At 37.8% G+C, this 27,132-nt stretch overlaps 1 protein-coding gene across 1 annotated transcript in view; it reads left to right on the top strand.

Moving 5' to 3' along the window:
• The first annotated feature begins 5,774 nt into the window (after positions 1 to 5,774).
• The window catches only part of Rasa2 (RAS p21 protein activator 2), a 102,500-nt gene continuing 81,142 nt past the window's right edge, over positions 5,775 to 27,132 (top strand). The window contains exons 1-4 of the mRNA XM_013506264.1: positions 5,775 to 5,810; positions 8,974 to 9,091; positions 12,564 to 12,667; positions 21,022 to 21,116. Coding sequence (XP_013361718.1) covers positions 9,015 to 9,091; positions 12,564 to 12,667; positions 21,022 to 21,116 — 276 coding nt within the window. The 5' untranslated portion in view covers positions 5,775 to 5,810; positions 8,974 to 9,014. The remainder of the gene's footprint in view (positions 5,811 to 8,973; positions 9,092 to 12,563; positions 12,668 to 21,021; positions 21,117 to 27,132) is intronic.

Below are 27,132 nucleotides of genomic sequence, written 5' to 3'. Positions count from 1 at the left end.
GCATACTGTGGTTAGTGACCTTTTGTTACATAGGAGTTTGAAACACAGATGTATGCGGTCCAAATGTCCTTTGAGGACATAGAGCTTAAATGCAAAGCTTGTGCAGTAATTCATATGTCTACCTCCAGAATGGATTCATTTAACTTCCTGTATCATACCAATGCTACATATACTTTTAGAACTTATTCTGTTGGAAAAATTGAAATTAAACTTGAAAAAATTTTAAAGACCTTCTGATGTATTACCATTAGGCTTGTCTTCTTGATATTTAGATAGCACAGTAGTATTTTAATTTTACTGTAGGCTTGTCAACACAAGTCCATATTATATTTTTAAGTGTAATTTTTTTTCTCATTCTGTGTTTTGTTGTGAATATATGATGAAGTTTCCATATCTGTATGCCACCTAAAGTTCTCCTCCAGTGTGAGTTGATATTTCTTTTATTAGGACGTCATATCCCGAGTCACTAAGGCCAGTTGATGCCTAATTCTGTAAATTCTCTCCCTGTGTATCTCTACCATTTCCCCTTTCCTCCCATTGCCCTTTCATTGTCTCAGTGTAGGTCTTTGTAACTGTCAGAATAATCTTCCTGAAGTGTCGTTCTGAGCACACAGAAGCAGTTAGTGGTGCTTGCTGTCTACTGAATAAAGTTACAACTCTCCAGCGTGACGTTTTTGACTCTTCAGTCATCTCCAGCCTTCCTGCATAACCCTACCCCTTTTCATTCCGCTTTTATTATTTCTGCTTAGCCCACGCGGACTGTTCACTGTCTCCTTGAAGGTGATTCTCTTGTTCCCACCTCCAGAACTTCCTAACATTAAGTCTTCCTCTTCCAGTGTTATCCTTCTTCTCCTAATGTCTGTATTTTGGAAATGCATATATCACTTGGAAGAATTATTGTCAAGATTACATGAAATAATGTATATGAAGTTACTAAAAATGTGTTACATTTAATAATACATTAATTTATTCTGTAATTAGCAATTACTATAGTTTGGCTTCTTCTTTTATTTTAAGATCATCTTGTCCAGGACCTTGGCCCTTTGTAGTTTCCCTTAAGGTTAATCCTTTTGGGATCTGTGTTGACCTCTACTGTTACACTCAGTGATATCCTGTGAAGCAGGCGTGGGTTTACCAGATCTCTTTCAGACAGGAGTGGGTTCTCAGTGCTGCAGTATTCAGAAAAACCTTGACAGTGGAAGAGAAAGACCGTAAGCTGTGGAGTTTGACTTATATCAGATCACCTTACCAGATATGTAATTGTGATTTTTAAAAAGATTTAAAAATCATCTCGGTTCACAAGTGCTTTTGTTAGCAATGTGGTTTGCAAAAGAAGCATTTGGCAAAATTTTGTTTAGTTTGCAGTTCTGCATTGGTTACAAACAACTGTAGCCATCTTTTCCAAAATCGTAGAACAAATTATATTAGTGAACCAAGGCACCCCTATAAATGGAAACAGTAGTGCTTACTTTATATGGTTGTTGTACAGATCAAATGAGATGTTTGAGAAAGTATTTACAGTCTTAGAGCATCTATGTACTTAATAAATATCTTCTTTTCTGATTACGGTAGTGTCCTCCCCAAGGACATATAGATACACACATAAAGACTAAAGATACAAATGTACAGTCACCCACAAACATGCACAAAAATGCATATATGCCTACTTGCATGCATGTGTAGGGGGACACACGCCAAAATCTCTACTTAGTAGTCTGATATTTGGTATATGTGCTGCCGAAGCGAGCACAGTAGTCTGATATTTGGGGCTCTGATGCTAGGTAAAATTTGTGTGGTAGGACGTAGATTCACTGTTTGATAACCTTTGCATAGATCATTGATCTTGTACACAGAGAATTGGCTGTCTTTCCACTTCTGTTAATTTATCTTATCAGTTTTGATTCCAGTGTTTATTTTCTTGCTTTTAATTGTTTACTTTTTGACAGTGTTGCAAAAAGCTACTTTGCTAATTATTTTTCTCCTCGCCTTCAGGTGTTTGTATAGAAATTATTTTCTCAGTGAAGCATTCCTTGGCTGCCCTAGCCTCTGCCATTTTATACAGTGGCCATTCCTGCTTAGTGTTTATTACTAATGTGTGCATATTTTTACTTATGTATCTATATATTACCAGTCTGTTAGCCTAATGAGGACACAAATTTTTTACTCTTTTGTTTATGTTTTATCCTTAGCATCTTAGTTGGCAGTCAAAAATATTAAAATGTGTGAGTTTTGGCATTAGTTTGGTTCTTTTCAGTGCATCTGTATATTAGCAGAGAAAGATTCTTATATTTAGTGCTTGTGGTAACTTCATATATAACCTTGGGGCAGTTGATACAGATCAACCTAATGTAACTTTACATGTAGGTTTATAATTTGACAAATGTGTGAGAACCTCTTTTTGTCCAAGCCTTATTACATACTTACACATTCATACTTTTTCAGTAGGTGCTTCATTATGTATTATATGCTAAGGGTGGTCTTAAGGATTAATCCCTTCCCTCAAGTGTACAATTTAGTGAGGAGACATCCACATCTCCCTTGCTTGCTGTCATCTCAGCCTTGTTGCCTCAAAATGTTAGCCCTAAGGCTCAGTCTTTACATTTCTTTTTGGTCCATATTTACTCTCCTTGTTATCTTTTATAGTCTGATAGTTTTTTTGTAAATATTTTATACTTGTTAATGATTCTCAAGTTTTCTCTCCAGCCAGTAGCCTTTGTCCTCTTGGCATCTGCACTTGGATGTCTAATGGGCACCTCAGACTTGATTCTCTATTACTACTATTATTGTTGTTATCACCATCTCTACCATTGAACTATAGTCAAGGCTCCTTTTAGGTTTTAGTTTGAGACAGGATCTTACTAAGTTGCCCAGGCTGACCTCAAACTTGGTATCCTCTTATCTCAGCCTCCTGAGTACCTGGGATTATGGACGTCAATCACGGTGCCTGGTTGCCTTCTTCAAGAAGCTCCTTTCTCTGGAAATATCTCTGTTCACTCAGCTGCTTAGGTCAGAACTCTTAGAAGTTACTCTTGCCCTCTTTCTCTTCTATCCTATATGCAAAATAACCCTGTTAGCTCTGTCTTCAAAATATATGGCCATTGTCCATGCCAGTGACCCCCCCCATTCAAATTATCTTTAACCCACATTATTATAGTCCCTTCTGCAGTAATTGTTCTAGTATATGTGCTGCCGAAGCAAGCACTGCAGCAATTCTTCTAAAATGAAAATTAGATCGTGAAACTCTTAGGCTCAGAATCTTTCCATAGCTTACCGTCTCATACAGAAGAGCCTAACACTTCGCAGTGGCCTGTGTGACCTGACGCTATTTAGCTTGCCTCTTCCCCCCTTCCCACCCAATCTGTCATTTTCTTCCTCTCAGACTTTGCCTATTGCTGTACAGCCACACTGACCTGCGTGATACCCCTTCATCGTACCAAACTCTTCTGTCTCAGGGCTTTTTTCCTGTCCATCTCTTTACCCAGGCTTTGTCCCTCCCTTCAGGTTACTACGTAAGGATCTGAACAGACCTTTCCTGGTGTAAAGTAGCTCTGTTTTCCTCCCTGTATCCTCTGGTTCTGCCACTCCTTTACTCTCTTACCTTCCTTTGTTTGCTTCCATGGCAATAACTCTTTCTTCCGTGGCAATAACTCTTTCTTCCGTGGTAATAAATAAGGATTTGTGGCATTTGTCTCCCTGTTAGGTTGTACAGGAGCTCCAGACCTGTTTTCATTCAGTGCTAATGCTGACATTAGAGCAGTGTCTGGCACATTGTGGACATTTAATAAGTGCTTGGAGTGAAGTGGAGCAGTGCCATGCAACGTGATTACAATCGCAGGAGTATGGATAAGATGCAGGAGGAACAAAGGGGAGGAGTGACAGGATTACCTAGGAGTTGAGGGAAAACTTCTTTACAGAGATGCCTTCAGCAGAGCCTTTTAGAGGAAAAAAACAGAGGAAGGATGCTGCACAGTGGCTTGTGCCTGTGGTCCCAGCTACTTAGGAGGCTGAGGCAGGAGGATCACTGGAGTTCGATACTTATCAGGGAAAAATAGTGAGACCTCCATCTCAAACACCCCCCCCAACACACACACACACACACACATACACAGGCACACTGTTGTAGATGTGCAGAGGCATGAGGGAACACACTGTGTTTAAGGAACCAATATATACTTTTTTTTTTTTTTTTGTCTTTTTGAGACAAGGTCTTGCTATGCAGTTCAGGCTGAACTTGAGCTCACTTTGTAGCCCAGACTGGCCTCAAACTTGGAACAAACCTTTGCCTCAGCCTCCTGAGTGCTGGGATTATAGGCGTGCGCCACCATGCCCAGCTCAATATATACTATTAATGGAACATAACTTTTGGGAGTAAAGGTTAAATGGATGAGCCCAGTCTGCTTGATTGTGGAGGACTGTCACATCAGACTACAGAATTATATATTTTGTCCTGCAAAGTGGGCAATAGTAGGTAGTGTGAAATTGTTGAGCGAGGGATGATACAGAGACATATGTATATATATTCATATTTTTGTGTGGGGTGTGTCTGCGTAGGTAGCAATGTGAAGGATGAGGATCACAGGTAAACAGCGTTTCATTTAGGATATTAATGATGTTATGGGAACATATAAGGAAGAAAAACAGTTACTCATATATGAGCAAGAGGGTATTTCGTTCTGTGCTTGGACAAAACCATTAATATATAAAGTGAATGTATTCTTGACATACCTTTCAATATGTTTGTAAAAGAAGAAATGACTGATGGATAATTGTTCTGCTCATCTTTGAAAATACATGCTTTAGGAAAGGGGGCTTTTAGAAGGAAATTGAGGTTGGGCCTGGTGGTGCACACCTGTGATCTCAGGACTTAGAAAGCTGAGACTGGAGGATTGTCTTGAGTTTGAGGCTGGCCTGGGGTACATAGTGAGTTCAAGGTCATCCTGAACTACATAGAGCCTGCCTCAAAAAATCCGAGGAGGGGGGAGGGAGGGAGAGGTTGGGTAAGGAGATGGGGGGGGAGGGAGGAGGAGAGGGGGCGGGAGGGAAATTTAGTTAACAGTGACATTTTAAGTCATAATGTAAACTGCGTAAGGGGTACAGGCTATGGATTCAACAAGAAAAGCTGTTACAGGGTAGAAGAAGTTATGCTTGAGTGCCGGCCTTCTTTCTTCAGTGAGGAACAGTTGATTGTCAGTGATTTGCTTCCTAATCTTGATTCATTCTTGAAATAATGACAGTCATAACTTAAGTCATTTGTAGGAAAATGAACGCACCTTGACACCATAATTTTAAATGAAATATATCAGACACATAAGCTTAAATGTCACATGGTTTCTCTTAAATGAGAAACCCAAATTATAAATGAAGAGCAAAATAAAAAATAGATAATAGGAAGTAGGAGATAGAGCTTTGTCAAATGAGATAAAGAGATGGAGTGGGGAAGGGAAAGGAAGGGGGTGAAAAAAGGAATTGAGATGTGCTGTGTACCTGTACCAACTCCACACAAGGAATGTAAACATTGTGTACTGAAAACATGTACTAACAAACATTTTGAAAATAATTATAATCAAATCTGCACCTTTTTCTGTAGGGCCAGTATATCTGCCTTTGTATATTACAGTACCCTGGCAGGCACAGAATTTTTTAAGTGAAGGATGGACTATCAAAACATTTCTTCCAGTTGGTGGCACATGTCTGTAGCCCCAGTACTCAGAAGACTGAGGCAGGAAAATGCTTGAGTCCACGAGTTCAAGACCAGACTGGGCAACACAATGAGACCCTGTTTGGAAAAAAATTTTTTCTTCCATTCAAATGCAAGTAAAAGCTATTTCCGTTCTTTCGAGTGGCTCGCTCAAGTATCTTCTGTCAGCCATATAGATAATGTATTGAATATCTAAATCCTATTATTTTAGGAACAAATATGATTTTTAAATTTAAGGGTAAGATGGGGAGGCTGAAGTGTTGCACATAGTTTGAATGTTTTGGATTTGGTGCTCCTGTATTTGTGGAAGCATGTTGTATTATTGAACATATTGTAAGAACTATAACTATGGCAGAAGACTGTGAAATCATTTCCAAAGACAGATGCAAGCATACATAGATTTAAGATCTGTTTATCTCCATTTCTCAAGTTGAAGTACTCGCTTTTTGAATGTGATGTGCTGCTAAACTTATATAAAATTGTTTTCATTGAGAAATGGTTTCACAATTTGAGTTCATGTTTGATCTAGTTAGCTACATCTAGCTGATGACTAGTAAAGTGGGATTACTTGAGCTAGTTCAGCAGAAAGAGATTTATAGAAGACTTTTAAGAGGTTTGTAGAATTGTTGGAAAGAACAAAAGAACAACAGTAACAGACTGTAGATGGAAGGAAGTTGTTACTTTTTCCATTGCTGAGACAAAATACCTGATACCCAGAGTTAAGGGAAGAAAGGTTTATTTAGCTCACAGTTTGTGGTAGTTTCAGTCTATAGTTGTTGGCTGATTCCAAGGCATAGTACTCTGACAGAGGAAAACAGTTCATGGCGGGCCAACTGTAGCAAAACAGTAAGGTGAAGACAAGCCTTTTTCTGTCCCTTATATTGTATCCAGTCTACTGGGATTAGGGTGGTGCCAATCCAATCAGACTGATTTAGTAATCACCCACCCTTAATCCTAGCACTGCACCATGAAGCAGTCACACCCTCTAGATTCAGCCACCTTTGAAAAAGCCCCACCTATGACTACATGAGGCTTTGGGGGGATATCTAGACACACACCATAACATTCTGCCCCTGGCCCCCAAAAGACTCATGTACATTCTTTATGTAAAAGGCATTTAGTCCATCTGCAAGAGTTGCCAGAGTCCTAAGGGTTTCAGCTTTGCTGAGAAGTCCAAGTCCCCAGTCTGCTCTGAGATGTAAGGCAAACTCTGAGCTGTGAGCCCCTGTACAAGTGAAGAGGAAGTTGTTTATAAAGTGCCAATTATTCACTGATAGTTTGGAGGCACAGTGTGAAGTCTTTTTAAATTCTTTTTCTCCTTCCCCTCCACCCCTTTTTATTAATTTTTTGCTAGCATCAGATTCATTTATTTTATAAGTCCTTCCCAAGTTAACTATAAATACAGATTAACAGCCAGACTGACAGGCCAAAACCCACTCAATACAGTTATATTAAATCAAGGTACACCTTTAGATACACTGTCCATGCTGAATTACAACAACATTCCTCTCTCTCTTTCCTATTTGTATTTTTTTTCAAAGTGTAGTTTATGAGTGAAACAGAACCATATTCAGGGGCAGTGATTTAGTGTTCAGGTTCTTGCATTATATATAAATCATATTTATCACAATTGAATTCCAAGTTCATATATATTCTTGGGCCCATTAGATGGTCTAGGTGGACTGTTGTTTTAAAAGAAAACAAAACAAAACAAAACATGAATTATACAGAGGGGAGACAGCCGTGAGAGGCTGAAGGAGTTGTTTAGATGCTGTGGAAGTAGAAATTGCTGGACAGGGCCCTGAAGGGAGTGAGAGGCCTGGGTAGAGAGCACAGAGGAAGGGTGAGCTTTGGATAAGAAGAGGGGGCATTGCTTGTCTTTGGAGAGGTGATGAGTAGGTACAATTTAGATATAATTATTTTTTCTGTTAGGAAACTCATTCATTTGTAAGGATCAAGTCCATTTTAGGTAATTTTGAGTCATTTCTAAGGTTAAAGTCCTTGATTCTGATTTGAGATGAACATTAGTTTGTTTAGTCATGTGGTAGTTTGATTTTTTTCTAATCTCTCAATGACAAGTTTAAGAACAACTAGTACCTTACTAGTTGATGCCTTTCCATTGTGTTCTTAATTTTTAAAAAGTATCTGTTTGATGAGTTTGTTTATAGATGCTTAAGTTTCTGATAAACTTTAACAAATACTAGTTTTAATGGCCTTTAGTTTTAAAATTGGTACATTTTAGCTTAGAGTGTCTAGCTCATACTTCCCTAAGAAAACTGTAATTCAGAATTTGCTGAAGTTGTACAGATGCTTAGGAGGAGAGGGAAGACAGAAGCGTTGGTGTCATGATTTCTTAGGGTAGTGCTCTTCCCTTCATTGGAGAGGCAGAGCTGGGAGACATCCACACTAACACCTGATACTGCAGAAATTTGCTTAGAAAAAGAAGAGAAAGTGGGCCCAAACTAAATCTTGAGACAATTAAAACATTTGTAGAAGAGAAGGGGGAGAGTAGAGGACCAATGATGTAGAAAGAAAGCCAGAAATATTGTATTGTGGAAGCCAAAAGAACATTTTAAAGAAGGATGTTAATATTCTCTTGTGTGAAGTGGTGCTGCATGGTTAGTTACGATGAGAGAAAGATAACTTGGATTTGGCAATATGGAAGGCATATTGCCAAGGTCACAATGTGACCTTGGCTGGGATAGTTCCTATGTCATAGTGGGATCTGACGCTGATGGATGAGGGTCAAAAAAATGAATGGAAATTGAGAACGTAGAGGTAATGACAAGAAATGATGAGTTTTTGAGAAGGGAATCTAGACATGGAGGGGCATCCAGAGAGAAGTGGTGGAGTCAAGGGAGAGATTTTTCTTTTTGTTTGTTCTTTTTAAATTGGAAAACATCCATAGTTGTTTATGTGCTGATGGGAACAATCCAGGAGAAAGGAAAAATTAATAATTGATTCAGGAAAGAGTGATTAATTGTGGAATAAAGTCCTAGTCGCCCTGGTGGTGCTGTTGGATTGAGATGGGGAGCACAAGTAAGGGGGTGTTGCAACGATGGCAGTACGATCTCACGTGTCCCTCTACAACACAGTTCCTCCCTTCCCTTCAGTTTTACAGGTCTCCCATGGGCCAAGTTGATATTTCCTTATCACTAGTTGGTTTTCTGTGCTGCATGTAGTATGTTCTCTCAGATTGAATTCTTTGTATGAGTAAGGCTTAGCATGAAACTGTTGGTGGTATTTAACACCAATTTTAATTTTTGTGTCAACAGGTGAAGCGAAAAATTTATTGCCATATCTTGGACCCAACAAAATGAGAGATTGTTTCTGTACTATAAACTTGGACCAGGAAGAAGTTTATCGTACCCAAGTTGTTGAAAAATCTTTAAGGTTGGTAGAAAAATTGGATTATCATTTATGTCCTACATTGATTAGTTTTATGCATTTTCCAGAGTGTTATCATCAAGACTTTCTTCATTTGAAACTTTTATATTTACACTTGAAAGTTTTCTTCTACAGATGAATTTATTTTTAGAATTACAGAATCTTGAGAGTTTCACAGAGCCTTGTTCAGCACCTTATGCTTGGCTTCTTCATTAATGTAGCTTTGACAAGAGATCATACAACATTTGCTTAGTAATGTTCCACTACCCAAAGAATTCAGGCCTCCTTAGTAGCCTGTTTGGTCTTTGAACTATTCTAACTCCTAGAAAGCTTTTATGTAGAGTTGGTTAATGATTATTAAAAATGAGAAACTACTACATGCCAAGAACTTACTGGGTTCTACTTATTCATATATGCATGAGAACAAGATAGTGCTTGCTTTCATGTGGCTTTTCATTGCCTCAGAATGTATCTTTCTTTTAATTGGATTTCTGGGAGAGAAATTTAATCCAGCTTTCACATGACACTTTCAAGTTTTTCAAAACAACCATCATCTATCTCAGTCTTTTCTCTAGGCTAAATTTTGCCTGTTTGAACTTTCCTCAAAGTGTATCATTATTTTATTTCTCCGAGAATAAATTCTTAATAGCTTGTGCAAGTTACTTAATTTAGTGCAGTATATCAGGCAGTGAACTCTTAGGTAGATTTCTCATCTTTGGAAGTGTAGTTGTGCTTTGATAGTAGCATAGTAAATTCTAATTTATAAATTAGAATGTGTCGTGTAGCAGAGTTTGTGGTCATAATTCTGGTGCAGAGCTGCGCTAAAAGGATAGTTTCAGTCAGAGACAAGAGTCAAAGCAAGGGTCTAGAGAGCTGTTGAAATAAGCATGTGATGTATAAAGTAGTATGTGCCATGACTTAATGGGAATCGTTTTTCAGACCAGTTGTATTTCCGGGATATGTTTTTGATAATTTTTCCATATCTTCTTTCTCTTTTTTTTCTTCTGAAGTTTCCCTTTGTGTCTTTATTTTCAGGTTTTCTAATTTTGCATATTATTGAGTTCTTCATTGGAAAGGACCTAATATATAAAACTGAAAATACTTACCCCTGGGAGAGTTGAGTAATATACCTCAAATCTTTAGTTGTAAGTCAGCTCTCCCTGTTCTGTTAGAATTTTGTTATTCTTTTTATTTATGAATTTTTGGTATTTATAAAACATGAAATTTGAGTCACCCAAAGGCTGAGTAATTCATCATGTAACAAAGGATGTTAGAAGCAAAACTGAGATTAGGGACCTGAAACTGTTTAAATCTGTGTGTTACTTTAATGTATGCTGACTTCATATCACATGGTAATCAGTAATATACAAAAAATAGTATGTCCATAAAGTGGGTTTTTGTGGTAGTTTCTAGTATGTAGTCTTATAAATGAGTAAGTAAAACTAGCCCACTTTTTTTTCCCTCTGTGTACCTTTGCCTTTCTGAATATTTATTAAGAGAAAATGAAGAAACCAGTTTTGTTTACCCATCTTTTCTTTTTCTGTCTTGTTTTCATTTTAGTAGTCGCAGGGCTTATGGATATCATAATAAGTTGTTAAGCCAAAAATCGTAGCTCACTTATGGGTTGTACTGGTAGGTATTATTGCTTCTATATAGAAGTAGGACTGTGATGCTTTTTGTCATATCTTTTTTCTTTGTACTTGCCTTTTTTCTCTCTGTGAAGTATTCTTTTATGTCTTTATTTTCAGATTTTATAATTTGAATATCTATTGAATTCTTCATAAGATAAGAATTACATAAAGCTAAAGAAGCTTAAGTAGCCCAAGTAGATTTGATTTTTTTGGTACCGGGAATTGAACACAGGACCTTGCACGTGCCAGGCAGGCACTTGTGCCAGTGAGCTATATCCCCGGCCCTCCAAATAGATTTGAAGTAAAAAGTTTAGCTTTTAAACCTCTTCCTCAAGTCCCTTTAGGAAGTAGGTACAATATAAACAAACTGCAACAGCAACCCTACACATACCTGGTGCTTCTCTTTCATGGGTAGCATGATCACAGGACAATGATAGCAGTGTGGTATTGCTTTAAAAACTATTTAGTCATAGCTCTGTGCCAGCCTTATTAAAAAGTTTTCAAGTGCATTAACATTTATTTATGAGATAAAGATGTAAGCAATCAGATGTGGAGGTTGTGATGCTATAGGGATAAAGCAGTATATCTCAGGTTGTTATTTGATGTTAAAATGTGCTTTGAAATAATTTTTGCATGTGGATATGTGATATATAAAGGAAATTCTCCATTTTATAATTGTATATAAAATAATACAAGAGAGAGAAATATCTCCATATCTCATCTTTGCCTAATAGTTACTTTTGCATTGATTTCTGTGATGACACTAGTTAGAGGACTCTAGTTACTTTGACAGACCAGCTTTTAAAAGTTTATTTTGATTGCATTTGAAGTGACAAATGGAGTATGACAGTTTGCTAACCTTTATTACAACTAAAAAGCTGAGTCAACCATTTCAAGCCTTTCATTTATGTAGTTATGACAGCCTAATAGTATTGTACCTCATGGTGATAAAGAATCTTTGTTATTTAAATTAAATATTCTCTGCAGAGAAGTACTTTTGACACTTTGGAGAACAATTGGAGTTTTTTATAGGTTAAACATTCACCTACACTTTAACTCAGGAATTCTCTCAGTTTAATTGAAAGCGTATGTCCAGAACAAGGGTTTTATAAAAATGTTCATAGCAACTTTATTTTTTATTTATTTGTTTTTGAAACAGAGTCCTGCTATGTAGTTCAGCCTGGCCTTGAACTCACTATGTAGCCCAGCACTCACTATCTGGCCTCAAATCACAGAGATCTTTCTGCCTTGGCCTTCTGAGTACTGGGATTACAGGTGTGCACCACCATGCCCAGCCAGCAGCTTTATTTTTAATAGCCCAAACTAGAAACAGTTCAGATGACATCACTAGGAGATTGAGTTGTGGAATACAATGGGATATTTCACAGCAGTTAAAACAAATGAACTGCTATATGTGCAGTAACGTGAAAAATCTCACTGAAACCGAGTAAAAGAAGCAGGGTACAAAAGTACATACATGATTTCATGTACATGAAATTATAGAGATTTGTAGCAATAGAAGTTAGACTAGTGTTTGCCTGTGGCAGGTGTGGTACGGTAACTGCAGAGAGGCATAAGGGAGCTTTCTAGAGAGGTACAGTGTTGTATATTGAAATTGAGTTCAATTTGGTTTATGTGGGATTTAGCTGAAACTTAGTATTGCGAATTATTTTGGGGTTCTTAAGTTCCTTCTTTGGAGTTTTAGCCTATTATTTCATTGAAAGTGAAATTTGAAGGTAATATTTAGTATTAATAGTTCTGTTATTATTGGTTATAGTGATAGATCATGATCTTTTAATTATCTGATACTATTTGGAGTAACAAACTTTCTCCTGTTTTCTCTCCAGCCCATTTTTTAGTGAAGAATTTTACTTTGAAATTCCAAGGACTTTCCAGTATTTGTCTTTCTATGTTTATGATAAGAATGTTTTACAAAGAGACCTTCGTATAGGTAGGTATTAGTCAAATTATTTTTAACTAAAACATTCTTTCTCTGAAGTGTTAAAACTATAGACTGGTGGATACGCAGCATTTCTAATCCTTTTCTTCTGATCCTTTTCTTGCCGGTGAACTTAGTGTTCCTTTGTAAATTTGATTTTTGTTATGTTTGGCTTATGTGACACTTCCTTAGGGAGGCCTTTGCTGGTCCCCTAGTTACATAGTTTCCATATTACTGGATTATTCTTTAGTACTCATGTTCGCTTGTTAGTTCATCGCTTACTATCTAGATTCTTTCTGTAAATGCTATACTACTCATTTTTTCTGGTGTCAGGACAAAATACCTGATAATGGCAATTGAAAGGAGCAGAGATTTATTTGGCTCTGGTTTCAGAGGTTTTGGTCCATGGTTGATGGACTCCAGGACAGAAATATCCTGGAGGGAAGGCATGGCAGAGCAGAGCTGCTCACTTCGTGGAACCGGAAAGCAGAAGGCATGAGCCAGGCTGAGATATGCCTTCCAAAGCCATGCCCCCGGTGATTCACCTCTTCTGACTGGGCCCCTGCTCCTGACAGTGGGAGGCCCTGAGTTCAATTCCCAGTACCCAAAAACCTTTTTTATTGTAAAACTGTTAACATGTTCTTAATAGCTCATAGTGACTGCCTAAGAATAACTGCCGCTGATCATTTGGGATATTTCTTCCCATTATATATTTCATACATTCATATCATTACATTTATATTACTATGTGGCTATTGAAGATTTTTTTTACTTAACACCATACAGTGATCTTTCCCATGTATCATTAATATTTTACAAACATATTTGCTGTGTAAAATTGTTTGTATTAAAATGTATTGGTAACATTTATGTTTCCAAATTTTAAGTACTTAAATGGTCTTGCAATGAACAAATATCCTTCTGCACAAATTTTTGCATGGTCTCTTTTGTTAGGCACCATCCTCAGTTCTATTAAACATTGTGAGATAACTTGGGTGGGATGCACAAAGGATCGGACTTTTAAGATGAGTAAGACTCAAACTGCCTCCAGAATATCAGAAGGGCAGACTTGTAGTATACAAGTCAAGTATAACTTTCTAAAATGCTTGGGATCAGAAGTATTTATAATAGGATTCTGTAGTAGTCACCCAAAGAGTCAAGTACAAAGAGTGCAGGAAATCTGTCCGTACACTAAAGACCCCAAGAATTCAGCTGAGGGCCTGGATCCCATGGCAATGTCCTGCATGAGTCTAGCTGAAGACCTAGAGCCCATGACAATGCCGCATGAAAGCCTGTTTCCTGGGTTTGCACTGGGAAGGCCCAAAGGTCAGTGGCCTAAACTAGAAAGTCTGTGCCAGTGGGATGGAGGATCTGTGCCAGCAGGCTGAGGGGTCTGCACTAGAACCAGAAAGCAACACTCAAAGTAAGGACCAGAGCGCCCCCTGGAAGTACCACAGCCATCCTCAGCAACAGTGAGGTCCGGAGCTCCTCTGACAATGAGAACAGCTGCGTTCCAATCAGGAAAGCCAGTGCATCAAGTTTCTCCAGGAGCCTGAACAGTGCACCATCTTCCCCTCCGGAGCCAGGCAGCAACGCTCAAAGTAAGGACCAGAGCTCCCCGAAAGTGAACCGCAGCCATTCTCAGTGATGAGGTCCTGAGCTCCTTTGACAATGAGAACAGCTGAGTTCATATCAGAAAAGCCAGCATGACAAGCTCCTCCAAGAGAACCAACAGCTCCCTAACAGCACCTCTTCTTCTCCAGTTCTGTTTATTTTGTTGGCAACAATCCTCAGGTGGGCCGTCTACATCCAGCACCATGTTGATTCAGTTCAGCTGGGTGTTACAAGTTGACCACCAGTTGTCAGTCCACCACAAGAGCATTCCAGAGGTCTTGGTCAAGGATGCACAACTTTTTGTAGTAAAGTCTGTGCTAAAGGCATGAACAGAAAACATGAGCACAAAAGGTAGAATAAGAAAAGGGAGAATAACTGGCAGATTAACAGAGACTTCCTGCGTTGAAAGGAGGAAGAGTTACAAGGTGAGAGGAATTGGCAGAAATGGGAAAAAGTGAATCTGGTTTGTGGTGTATTTTTATAAAGTATATAAACTACTTAGGAAGAGGTGATAGAAGGTGAAGCTGGGAATATAAATTGGGGCTAACCTGTAGTGCACCCTTAAAAACATACCCAATTTCAAAAGCCAAGGAGTTTGAACTTTATCCTGTAGACAATGATTTTGAAACTTTTAACTGTATGTCACTATGTATAATATGTATACATATACCATATATTACACTTAATGTCATCGATATATATTGAATTTATAGTTTGGAAGTTGTAGGCAGTAGCGGGTTGTTGCTTTACAGAGATTAGAGTGTGGAGACCAGTAAGGAGGCTACTAACAAATGAGATGAAAAGGGCCGCAGCAGTGGAAATGAGGATGAGCGAATTTACCCCAGAGGTTTTCACATGGGACTTGGGGACCAAGGGAGCAAAGGAGATGTGTAGGTGGTAGATATAAATGTTAGCTAGGTGCAGTGACGCAGGCCTGTAACTCACCCACTAGGGGGACTGAGACAAGAGGAGCTAAAGTTCAGGACAATCCTGGCCCATTTAGTGAGACCTTGTCTCAGAAAAAAAAAAAAATTACATATATGGGTGAGGATGTAGCTCAGGGGTTGAGTACTTGCCTCTAGCATGCATCAGGCCTGGATCTAATCCCCATTAAAGCAGAACAGCAAGAACCAGTGTTGTTGGTTCTATGGGTGCCAGTAACTGAGACGGGGAACGTGGGGATCAGTCAGTTCTGTGAGGAGTGAAAAGAGCAGGAGAGACTTTGGTTACAAACAAGTTATAGTTGTATTGGGGGGAATCTCCTAGTAGATGTATGAGTTGATGGCTACAAATACAGATCGGAAGTTTAGAGAAAAGAAGAACTGGAGAGTAGATTTGAAAGCCATCAGTATTAAGTGATACCTGCATTCGCTGATGAGTTATCTGGGAAGCTGATCAGGGCTGGGTAGTGTGGCGTTGGGGCCGTTAGCTAGTTCTTATTTGCCACTTGGTCTCTGGCTTCTGAAAGGACAAGTAACAGTGCACAAGTATTTATTAAATGTGTGCTTCCATTACCTTTGCTGATGTCCCATTGGCAGTTAAAGCAAGTCACATAGCCAGTCTCAGCATCAGTGCTGGGGACTATTTTGAGATAACAGGCGGCATCATTTAGGGGAGGCCATTGCTATACCAGTCTGTCACAGAAACCAAAGGCCTCTGCCTGAACCCCACACACTTAAGGCCTCTAAGTACAGCCCCTGGCTCTGGGTTGCCATTGTTGATGTCTGCCAGAACTTGTTCAGTCCCCTGGTCCACTTTGCCTTGAGTAGGCAGACCAACTGGTCTTTATTTTCATGGATCCTTTTAGCTGTTACTAGGGTCCCAAAGTAGGAACAAGATCTGTAAAAGGTTGGAATTTCCAAGAATATGGCAATGACATTAAATACGGGACCCAGTGACACAGTATTTACTGATCGCAAGAAAATGCTGCTTAGAAGTTGTATTAGGAAGCTAAGAATACTTTTTTACTTAGAGAAAAACAAAGGTGTTTCCTTTGCTCACACAGTTCCTTTATTCTTGTGCTTTCTTCTCGCCTGATTTTTAAGGAACTAACGGAGTACTTGGGTGTATGTGTGCGTGTGTGGGTGGCCATGTGTGTTTGCTTTTTGACATACTCAGTCTCAGCTGTTTGTCAGGGCAGTGGGGAAATGAAACATTACCTTTAAATGATTTGTCGAGAAATTTGCCCTGGGTGCATTTGTTTCTTTTTTTTTATAGTTGGTGATTTCATGGCTAGTGAAATAATGGTTTAAAATGAATGCTACACTAAAACAGTCTTGGGGACAGAGGCATAGAATAGTGTTCAAGATCAGTAATTCATCCACCACTAATAAGTAACAAAATTGACACTAATTTGTAGTATTAGTGTCTGTTTTGGAGGGATGGTGAGCATTGGTTTCAAAATACATTGGTTTCATACATTGGTTTCAAAATCTGTCTTTAGACTTGTTAGTGGGCAGGTTTTTAAATGTTCATATTTTCTCCTTTGTAAGATGATTATATGCTGTATGTCCAAAACTGTTAGGAAGTTTAAACAGAATATGTAAGACTGTGTCTGCTGCTTGGTGGAGGATCGATAAGTGCTGGCTTTTCTGTCACCTCGGTGCTCTTTGTACTGTACTGACTGCCTACTTCTTGCGGTTAATGCCTGCCAGTTTAACTAATGAAACCTCAGAATAACAAATCAGAGTCATGAGATTTTTTCCTTTGGTCTTACTTGCAGTTCAAAAATGTATCCCGTTCTTCTCTGGTCCTCTCTTTTCCTTTCCACGTACTTCCTTCTCGTTTGCCCCACCCCCACCTCTTTCTCTCTGTTCTCTCTTCCTCACTCCTGTTCTGTTCTGTAGGGTTGATGCCTCTGTTTCTTTTTCATATGTTGTATAACCTAATAAAGTGCTGGATGTATTGTAGTTATCCCACTGTCTAAGAACTTCAGGTGTTTTTTATTTTTCTGTCATTTTTACTTAACAGTTTCTGGCTTCTTAAGATTGTGTGTCCTTTCTTCTTTGCTTCTTCGGGCCAACGAGCCTCATGCAACTAAATCTTTATGTATGAGAAACTTCCACCTTAAAAAGAAACTTAAGAATAAGAGCTGACAAAGGCTGGGTGTAGTGGTGCACATCTGTAATCCCAGCAGTCAGGAGGCTGAAGCAAGAGGGTTGCCGTGAGTTGGAGACCAGCCTCACATAATGAGTTCAAGGCTTGGCTAAACTACATAGTGAGACCCTGCCTCAAAAAAAAGAATAGGAGCTGACAGTAAATTGCAAGTTCTTTTCAGCAGACTACGTGACTTATTTATATAGCTAACCAGAAGAGTTTCCATTCATTCTTTTTTGACATGGAGTATTAGTGGTTTGTAAAACGTGGGGTAAGGGGAAGAGGATATCTGGCTTCTGGACTGCGCCTGGGAGACCGAGCAGATTCTCTTTGCAGAAGCCTCTGTGATGGGTTAGATGCATTTCCAGTGATTCAAGTTGTGAGTCATGAAGCGGACAGATGGGTTCCTGTGGCGGTCTTCAGAAGACATTTAACTAGGCATTGCTCGCCGGAAGGTGGACAGCAGGCCGCCGTCTACAGCACCACGCCAGTGTGACGATTTGGGGAATAAAATGAAGTGGTCAAGCCAATTAATCTTTAAGTGAAAGTTTTAAAAACTTTTTAAGTTGGGTAGTTACTTGAAATCATTTGTACAGATTTTGATAAAGTAAAACTGATGGAAATTATAGAATAGATATCCTCACCAGCAGTCTGCCACTGTTTTCTGGGTAGTAAATAAACTTTTATTAAAATTGTTCACCAGGCCTGGGCAGTATTTCAGTGGTAAAACGCCTGCCCGGCCTGCACTTACCCTGGTTCAGTCCCCGTCACAGGGCTGTTGTGTCCCTTCACAATAGCCCCCCCCCTTGTACTTTTGCCCCTACTTTTATTTGGCCCAAACTCACTCTGCAGAGAATATTTCTTTTCCTACCTTCAGTAAATATAAATATTTGCTACCATTAAAAAAAATCCTGAGCACAGGAAAAAAACAAAAACAAGCCAGGTGTGGTAGCATATGCCTGTAATCCCAGCACCTGGAAGGCTGATGTAGGTGGATTACTGTGAGTTCAGGGCCAACCTGGACTACATAGTAAGTTCAAGGCCAGTCTGAACTACTTGGCAAGCTCTTGTCTCCAAAAAAAAAAAAAAAGGGCTGGGTGTGGTGGCATACAAGTAATCCCAGCACTCGGGAGACTGAGGCAGGAGGATCGTTGAGAGTTCGAGACCAGCCTGGGCTACAAAGTGAGCTCAAGGCCAGCCTGAACTCCATAGCAAGACCCTGTCTCAAAAAAGACCCGCCCTCCAAAAAAAAAGTACAAAAACAAAACTTCCACAAAACTATATGCCAGTCATCAGTGTCTTTTTCTGGGAGGAGGACACAAAGATACCTAGTTACCAAGGTGCTGAAAAGGTAGGGAATGTTTCCCAAATCAGAGTGCTTCAGCTATAGAATATATAGATACCTTTCTGTGTGTTTGTGTATTTTTAAATTTCAAGCTATTATGCATTACCTTAAATAAATAAACATTTATTAGTACTGAGGATTGAACCTAGGGCTTTACCTATGCTCTGCATGTATTTTGACACTGAGCTGTATCCCCAACCCTTTCGTTATTAAATTTTGAGATGGGGTCTTGCCAAGCTGCACAGGCAGTCTCAAACTTGCCATCTTCCTGCCTGGATTCCTGAGAGGCTGGGATTACAGGTGTATACTGCCACACTGGCTTTAAAATACATTTTTATCTTAGGTGGAGTCAATGGTAATTGGAACTATAATGATCATAATCATTTATAGTATTGAATAATTTGTAATAATGTTGTATCCTATGTCCTTCCTGGTATTATATTGAATTGCTAGAAATTTTGCACAGTTCATAGGTAAAACATGTCAAAACATTTATATGATTTGAGAATTAACCTAATTTGTTTCAACAGCATAAGGAATATTGGGTGTTCAGTCTGACTTCTGTTTTTAATCTGCTTTTTCAGTAGTGGAAGAATTTGTTTCTCCCTTTTTATCTTAAATTTCACCAAAAAAGAACCAAAGAATATTTTCCTAGTGCCATTTCCTGCAAAATTTGAATGAATTACAAATTCCATATATAAATTACTGAATGTTCATGTGAAGATTTTGATCTTCACGTTAGATTGCATCCAGAATATTTTTTTAAAGTTAGAAAAATTCATATTTTTGTGAGGGATAGTTTATTAATTTAAAATTGTTCATGCTTTAAGCTTCATATGTTAATACATGCAGTTGATGAATTTTCAGTAGGTCTACTTCAGGTTGTAGTATTAATGCAGTTGCCATCCTGTAATAAAATTCTAGTGTATTTTCATGTTTTTCTTAGAATTATACATGTTCAGGTGGTCTTCCTGGTATGTTCAAAGTGGTAAGATAAAGTTATCAAAAGTAATATTGTTAAAATTTTTAAACAATAGTTTTATTGAGATGTAACTTACATATCATAAAGTTTACCCTGTTAAAGTATGTATCATATTTCCAACTTGGTTATTGGTGGTTCAGAAAATGAGTCATATATATGAGAATGGGGAGAGTGTCATAAAATGTTAACATTTAGGGAATATGGGTAAAGAATATGAACATTTTGTGTACTGTTCTTACAACTTGTCTCTAAATTTGAAATTATTTCAGAGTAAAGTATTTGTCAGATGGGCATAAAAGCATATGATGGAGTGGCTTTTAACATATTAACAGTTGTGCAAACAATTACTATTATCTAATTCTGGAAAACTATTTTTTCATATAGCTTTTCCGTTTATTTTTCTCTTTCCTTTTCACTTGATAGGCAAAAGTTGACCTGTCTTGACCCAAAAATTTCTCTACAGTTTTCAAATGTTGAACTAAAAGACCAGTGTATGTCCTAAGTGAAAAGATATGAAGTATAATTTAGGCACTTAAAATGAAAAATCTTATCTGAAAAAATGAAAGTGAACTGATTTTAACTTTTGTGCATATCCTTTGTTGAAACATTTGTATAAAATCTTCAATAAATTACTAGTCATATGCAAAACTATATGTACTTCTTAAAACTTGAATTGAGGAAGGAAATGCTTTCTACCAATATGGCAAATACATCATTATAATGTGAACATTTTGTTGTTTCTTTCTTTCATGCTACTCATTGTTCATTCTGTTGTATTTTTTGCTGAGAGGTAGATGCTCTTGAGGGAACTCCTTTGATTTTTGTATACCTTGAAACAATATAGTCAGCGCTTAAATGTTTTGCTAAAGTGAATTTTTAATAATAAAATATTTTTCAAGTCAGTTTTCACTTTTGTTAGTGATGTATAATATATTTCTTCTTTTCACTTAATTGGAATTTATAACCTCTTACTACATGGAGATATATTTGCTCAAAATTAACCAGAACTTATGGTTCATTCACAGTTTTAAAGAACTGAAAAGACTAGTTTGCTACTGTTATACATTGCTTTTTAAACTGAATGTATTGAGGGTAAAAACATGACTAAGTACTAAAAACCGAAGTTGCATGTAAATAAGTACAACTGAGTTTTTGTGTAATCGCCAGGTTTAAAAGGATTCAAGGAGCAAGGTGAAATGAGATACTTTTCATTCTTTAGACTACAGGAAAAAACTTTATAAAATGGATCTTTGTATCAGTATAACAGTGCTAATGAACCTTAGGATTATGCAAAATGTTTTCTTACATTGTTTTACTTATATTCTTTAGGAAAAGTAGCCATCAAAAAAGAAGACTTGTGTAACCATAGTGGCAAAGAAACTTGGTTTTCACTACAGCCTATTGACTCCAATTCAGAGGTTCAGGTAACTATTAAGACTTAAGTAATTTGGGAGATTGTCACACACAGAAAATGAATGAAGAACAAACAGATTATTCTAGTTCATGTAGTTGAACCTTATTTTAAATTCTTGTTCTGTATTTGAAATTTTAGCATTACATATTATATGCCTTTAGGTAACAGAACTGAAAAGAAATGGCTTTGCCGTATAAATTAAAGAGTAATACACATGTGAGTTTAGGGAGATTGGGGGGACATTTTCTCCCCTGCCTTGGTTCTGCTGTTCAAGTCACAGTAGCAAAATAGTAGTTTTTTGTTTTTGTTTATTCTTTCTTCAGAGGGAGGAAAAGTTTTAAAGCAGAGATTATGTGTTGTTAACTCTGACCTTGCGTGTGTGCTCCTATCCTTCTCCTAAGTGCACTTCGTCCACTCCCTGATAGACACGGAGCTGTTACTCACCGCACCGGGGCTGAGCCCTCCACGCGGCCCTGCGTCCCGTACCCGCCTTTCCCGTTGCTCGCGTCTCTGTGTTTGTGAGGGTCTCGTTACTCCCTTTAGTCTCTTCTTGCCTCCTGTCAAAATGAGAGACTTTTTAGAGATCATATGTGCGAGTAAAGACACATATGTTTAGCTGTGTAGCTGCAGTTTCTATTTGTCTCTGAAAGGTTTTGAATTGCTGTTTCAGAAAATTGTTATTTATATCTAAAGGGAATCTTTTGTTTTTTTGTAGCCCTATTTATTTATAAAATATGGTAAGGATTGTGAAACCATTTCCCGAGGACATAACTGCAAGCAGGATTCTTCCTTTCTAAAAAAAGTTACAATTGCCACTGTGATTCAAACAGAAGTTTAAGACAAGAAAAAAGTGCCATGCGCGCATCCACAGATAATTTGCAAATAAAGCGCCTGGGTCTTCATTTCCTTATAACCTCTCAGGCATTCTCTTTGATTAAATTCTCAAAATATTAAGTATTTGTGAACCAAAACCCCCTTTTAAATATAAAATGTATTTTTCCTGTTTTATCCACTCCAAGTTTAATGTTCTTTTCATTTAACTATAATCATTATTCAAATCCCAGTTATACGGCATTGTTAATGATGCAGATAAGAAGTAATGCGGAAGTGGAAAGGGTTTGATGTCGAGTCAGAAAATTTAGTGTGTGTATATGTGGTTACTCTAAAGGCCTTACATTTCATTTCTGCAAAGTCAGAATAAAAGTTGCCGTGTTTGGCTCATATGGTTGTAAGAATTAAATGGAACATACTTAAGAATACTAAAAGCTGTTAATTGTTGTACAAATATAAAATACGTTTTACCACTGGTCGAGGTAGTAGCTGTTAGCTTTATATGCCTTTACCAAAAGGTAGATGTGAAAGTTTTAAAGTACTAGTTTCTCTTTTCTTACTCTTTCCATAGACAGCTCACATGAAAAACTTGTTAATCTAATAGTTTCAACAAAAAGCAAGATAAGAAAAGCCTTTGAAAGTTTGGTTTAAAATGAAATTTTAGTATTTTAATATGTATTCATTAAGTGTATTTCTCTTAATGACTCATAAGTTTGCTAAAGGATTAAAGGGCTCCAGTGCTGAATGTGTGAGCTGTGATTGACAAATACTCTTTATATTAAAGTGGTGTGAGTTTTTTAATGTATTATAGTAAAAAGCACATTGCCGTTGGTCCCTCTCAAAATACATTTTTACTGTTGAGCACACTTACCCTATCATTACTGGAGCTTCCTGAAACAGTTGTACAAGTCCTCTTTCATGTCTTTAGTTGTCTGTTGTGGTTCCTCGGTGTCCTGATTTTGATTCAAAACATTTACCTTTCATGGTCATTTTGACTCAGGGGAGAGCCAGAAGTTGCACAGTGCCATATCTGGTGAATAAGGTAAATGAGATGGCACTGACATTTTTATGAGCCTGCCTTTCCATTGGGTGACACTTGGCAGCAACATTCACTGTGTGTTTTATCACACCTTGTAAAAGACACGAAAGAAGACTTCCAGATCTGCTTCAGAAAGTGGCAGGAATGACAGGATAAGTGTGTTCAAAGTGAGCGGCAGTGTTTTGAGGGGAAGTAATAAATAGCACTGTCTTTCACTGTAATAAATTTTTAAAAATTTAAACATTCACTGCATATTTCAGTCACCCCTTGTAGAAACCTATATAGAATATTTTATATATAATTCGTGGAGGTAGTATTAGACATTAATATTGGGACACAAGGTTTTACCTGATGATACATAGAAATCTCATCCCTGGGATGCAGGGTACAGTATTTTTCAGGTTAATTAATAGAGTAATATTGGGAATATTGTTGTTTTGCTCCAAAGCTGATCTGGAATACTAAATTAATTTTGTGAGTCTAGAATAGGGAAAAGTAGATCATGATTTAATGCCTGTCCTAGTTTTAAAATTTTTGTTCAACTGCAGGTATTTTATAGAATTTTCATGAAGAAATAAGATCAGTTGATTGAGGCAGTAGGGAAAAACCATAAGACAGATGGAACTCAATCTAGTACCAGTAGCGGTTACTTTTGTAATTGTAACAGTGTGTATCAGGCACGGTAGTAAGTGCTTAATGTATGCTGTCTTAGTTAATCTTCATAGCAGCATTGTGAGGAAGGTAGAGATAGGGTAGATGGGAGTCACAGAGGTTAAAATGACTTCTCCAGAGCCATGGACCTACTAAGTGGAGGAGGCCAAGATTCCAGCAGAGCTCTGTCTGATTCTGTCTCTTAACTGCAGTGCTTTACTACCTTTCACCACTCTGTTCTCTTAGTCATAAAAGGCCTTCCACAGATTAGGAGGATTACTTAAGTACAGTAAAAGGTAACTGTCAGGAACAGAAGTCTGCTCAAAAGGGTGGGAGCTTAGCAAGTTCCTAGAGGGCACCTGAGAAAGTAATTGCAGGAACTTCGCTGTGGCCAGTGAACGAAGAGAGTTACCAGATGTTTGCAGAGAAGCTGCATCGGTAGTGGGAATTAGGTTCTGACTACAAAAATTCACATCAGTTAAAATTATTTTTAAAGATATTTCCCATAAAAGACATTAAAGTGGTTTTGGCTAACCAACACATGAACAGTTCGTTTACATTTGGGGCCATGGTGAATGAAAAATATATATTACATCATTAAACTTTTAGACCCCCATTCGGCACAGTAATAAGTAGTGCAGGAAGCGTGTGGGAGCCAAGACCCACTGATTCGTTTTATATAAGCTCATTGTGCTCGCTGAGTGTTTACTGTTTAGTGTTTTCTTTTCTTTTGCTTTTCTTTTTGCAGAGTGAATAATATTTTCTCTATATCTTTGTCATTTTAATAACTACTCACTTGCAAAATGAAAGGGAAAGAAAAAACATTTAAAGATCTCTTATTTTTTGTATGTCTCATGAGACTGCTGTCTCTTTTTCTCCTCAGCTCTGTGAATCCACTCTTTTTGGCAGCTAAAAAATGCTGCTCTAGGGGCCGGGGATTTAGCTTAGCCACACAGCACCTGCCTGGCAAGTGCAAGGTCCTAACTTCAATTCCTGGTACCAAAAACAAAAAAGTTACACTGGCCTTTGAATTTGTGTGACTATACAAACTCCTCACCATCTAAAACCTGACTCACAACTTAGAGAATTTGGCTGAACTGGGGTCAGATGTCCACTGAAATCCAATTTGATATACTTAGGGGAAAAGTCTGTATAGTGCTTTACAGCTTTGCTAAGAAAGGGCTTGGGTGGAAGAAATGATCGGCATCTCTGCCTAAGATGAATGAGATGCTTTATTTCTTAGCTTTATCATTAATTGGCGTTTGTACCCAAAATAGTCACTAAACTATTATTGTCTGAGGATCATTTGTGACATGAGAACCTCAGTATGAAGGATTCCTTTTGGTTTTGAGTTCTAGGGAAATAACATGCAGAAATGTAATTTAGCCCTAAATATAAGATCTCAAAAATAGTAAGATGGGTTAATACGAAAACAGTTGGAAAATTAGGAACTTAACTTCTTACCATGAATTATTACTCAGGTACTTTATTGTTGCTGTTAGTTAACAGTTGTTTCAGTTTTCTTTTGAAAAGTTTGAGATACTAATAATAAAAGTTTCTGAGTAATTTTTCTACCTGAAACTTTTTTCTTTGGTTTAATTATACATTTTGCAATTTTTCCTTCCTTTGCTTGAACCATTCTGTTCTCAGCCACTTGAATCTGCTGTGAGACTGCAATAATCGGGTCAGAGGGAAAGTTCAAGGAGTGTGACATTTGTGTCACAGCTGTGACACTTTGCCTGTGACATTGTGTCACTAAGCCTAGGAGACACTTTTCAGTCTTCCTCTTATTTATCCTTCTAGCAGGTTTTGATGTGGGTGACCACTCCTTCCATTCTGAAGCCTTCTCTTCTTTCGTTTCTGGTCCTGGTTGTCGCTCTACTTCACAGGTGTTCATTCTTTATGTTTTTTTTCCACACAGGTGATGTCGGTAGAAACTGTGGCAGTACTTCTATCAGTCCTCCTTTGGCCTCAGTGATTGGAGTTATACTGTTAGTTATCAGGTCCCAAAACTCAGGAAAACTTTTAGGTGTTTTTCTTTATTCCTGTGATAAGGAACGTGCTTCACATAGACTGATGAAACCAGATCTCCCATGTGAAGAAGTTGTTGCTTTCACTAGTGAAGGGTGTTTGTCTAATCCAACTTGTTCAAGCAGTAAATCCAGATGTAATGTCAATCATGGCCTTTTAATGCAATTACTTAGTCTTTGCCAACAAGTTTCTCTTGAATTTCTGGATCATGCCTAAGTTATTGATTGTTTTACAGTTTTTAAAGTATGGGCTCTGCTTTACCTGTTTAAGCAATCATTTCAAAAGAAATACAGTGATTATAGCTAATAATCCCATCATTTATTAAATGCTCAATTAAGACATAATGAATATGAAAGCATAATTCATTATTACAGGGTTTTTTTTGTTTTTTTTTTGTTGTCTTTTTGAGACAAGCTTTCCCTACGCAGTCAGGCTGGCCTAGAACTCACTTTGTAGCCCAGACTGGCCTCGAACTTGGAATGATCCTTCTGACTCAGCCTCCCGAGTGCTGGGATTACAGGTGTACACCACCATGCCTGGCTTACAGGTTGCTTTTTTAAAGAAAATTTCACTTATAAATTTACATTTGTAATCAAGTTCAGTGGCACATGCCTGTAATACCAACTACCTGGAAGGCTGAGGCAGTAGGTTCACAAATTTGAGACCAGCCCGAGCAACTGTGTGAGACTCTGTCTCAAAATAAAAAAAGACTGAGGATGCAGTTTAGTGTGAAGGCCCAATACTGCCAAAAAAAAAAAAAAAAAGAAAACTATGTAAAATAACAAAGGAATGAGATTCTAGATCATGTTAAATTCTTGAAAGAGAAAAACACACTTCTCCGTAGTGAATTACTGTTAATAGAGATACTAAATAATACCTTTATTTTATTTTCATCTGACAGGCTGTTGTTATACCCAAAATGTTTTATAAAGATATTTTTTATTTATAAAAACATTTGTCAGCTGGGCATGGTGGCATACACTTGTAATCCCAGCTGCTTGGGAGGCTCGGGCAGGAGGATCACTTGAGCCAATGAGTTCAGGGTCAGTCTGGGTAGAATAACAAGACCCAATCTTAAAAATAAACAAGTGCGGGGCTGGGGATTTAGCTCAGCAGCAAAGTGCCTGCCTGTCAAGCGCAAGGTTGTGAGTTTGGTTCCTGGTACCGGAGAAAAACCAAAAAAAATAAAAAAATAAACAAGTGCTTGTGTCAGAAATACGTTTTAAAAATTTTAACCATAAATTATTTTACCAATTGAAACAGTAATACTTCATATGGAAAAGGTTATTAATGTATAGTATTTTATGATTTTAAAAATGTTTAGATTTTAAGTGCTTGCATTGAATTTTGTCCAAATACCTCTATTCATCTGAGTTTCCCAAACACAAAAATTTGCATGTATTTTTATATAATACTAAGAATATACGAAATGTAAAATTTACTTATTGGTACTGGGACTCAAACTCAGGACCTT

Source organism: Chinchilla lanigera, unplaced genomic scaffold (assembly GCF_000276665.1).
Source record: "Chinchilla lanigera isolate Chin_1 unplaced genomic scaffold, ChiLan1.0 scaffold00107, whole genome shotgun sequence".
Classification (NCBI taxonomy): Eukaryota; Metazoa; Chordata; class Mammalia; order Rodentia; family Chinchillidae; genus Chinchilla; species Chinchilla lanigera.
Note: the sequence above shows the minus strand (reverse complement) of the source record. Positions and strands in the feature narration are given on the sequence as shown.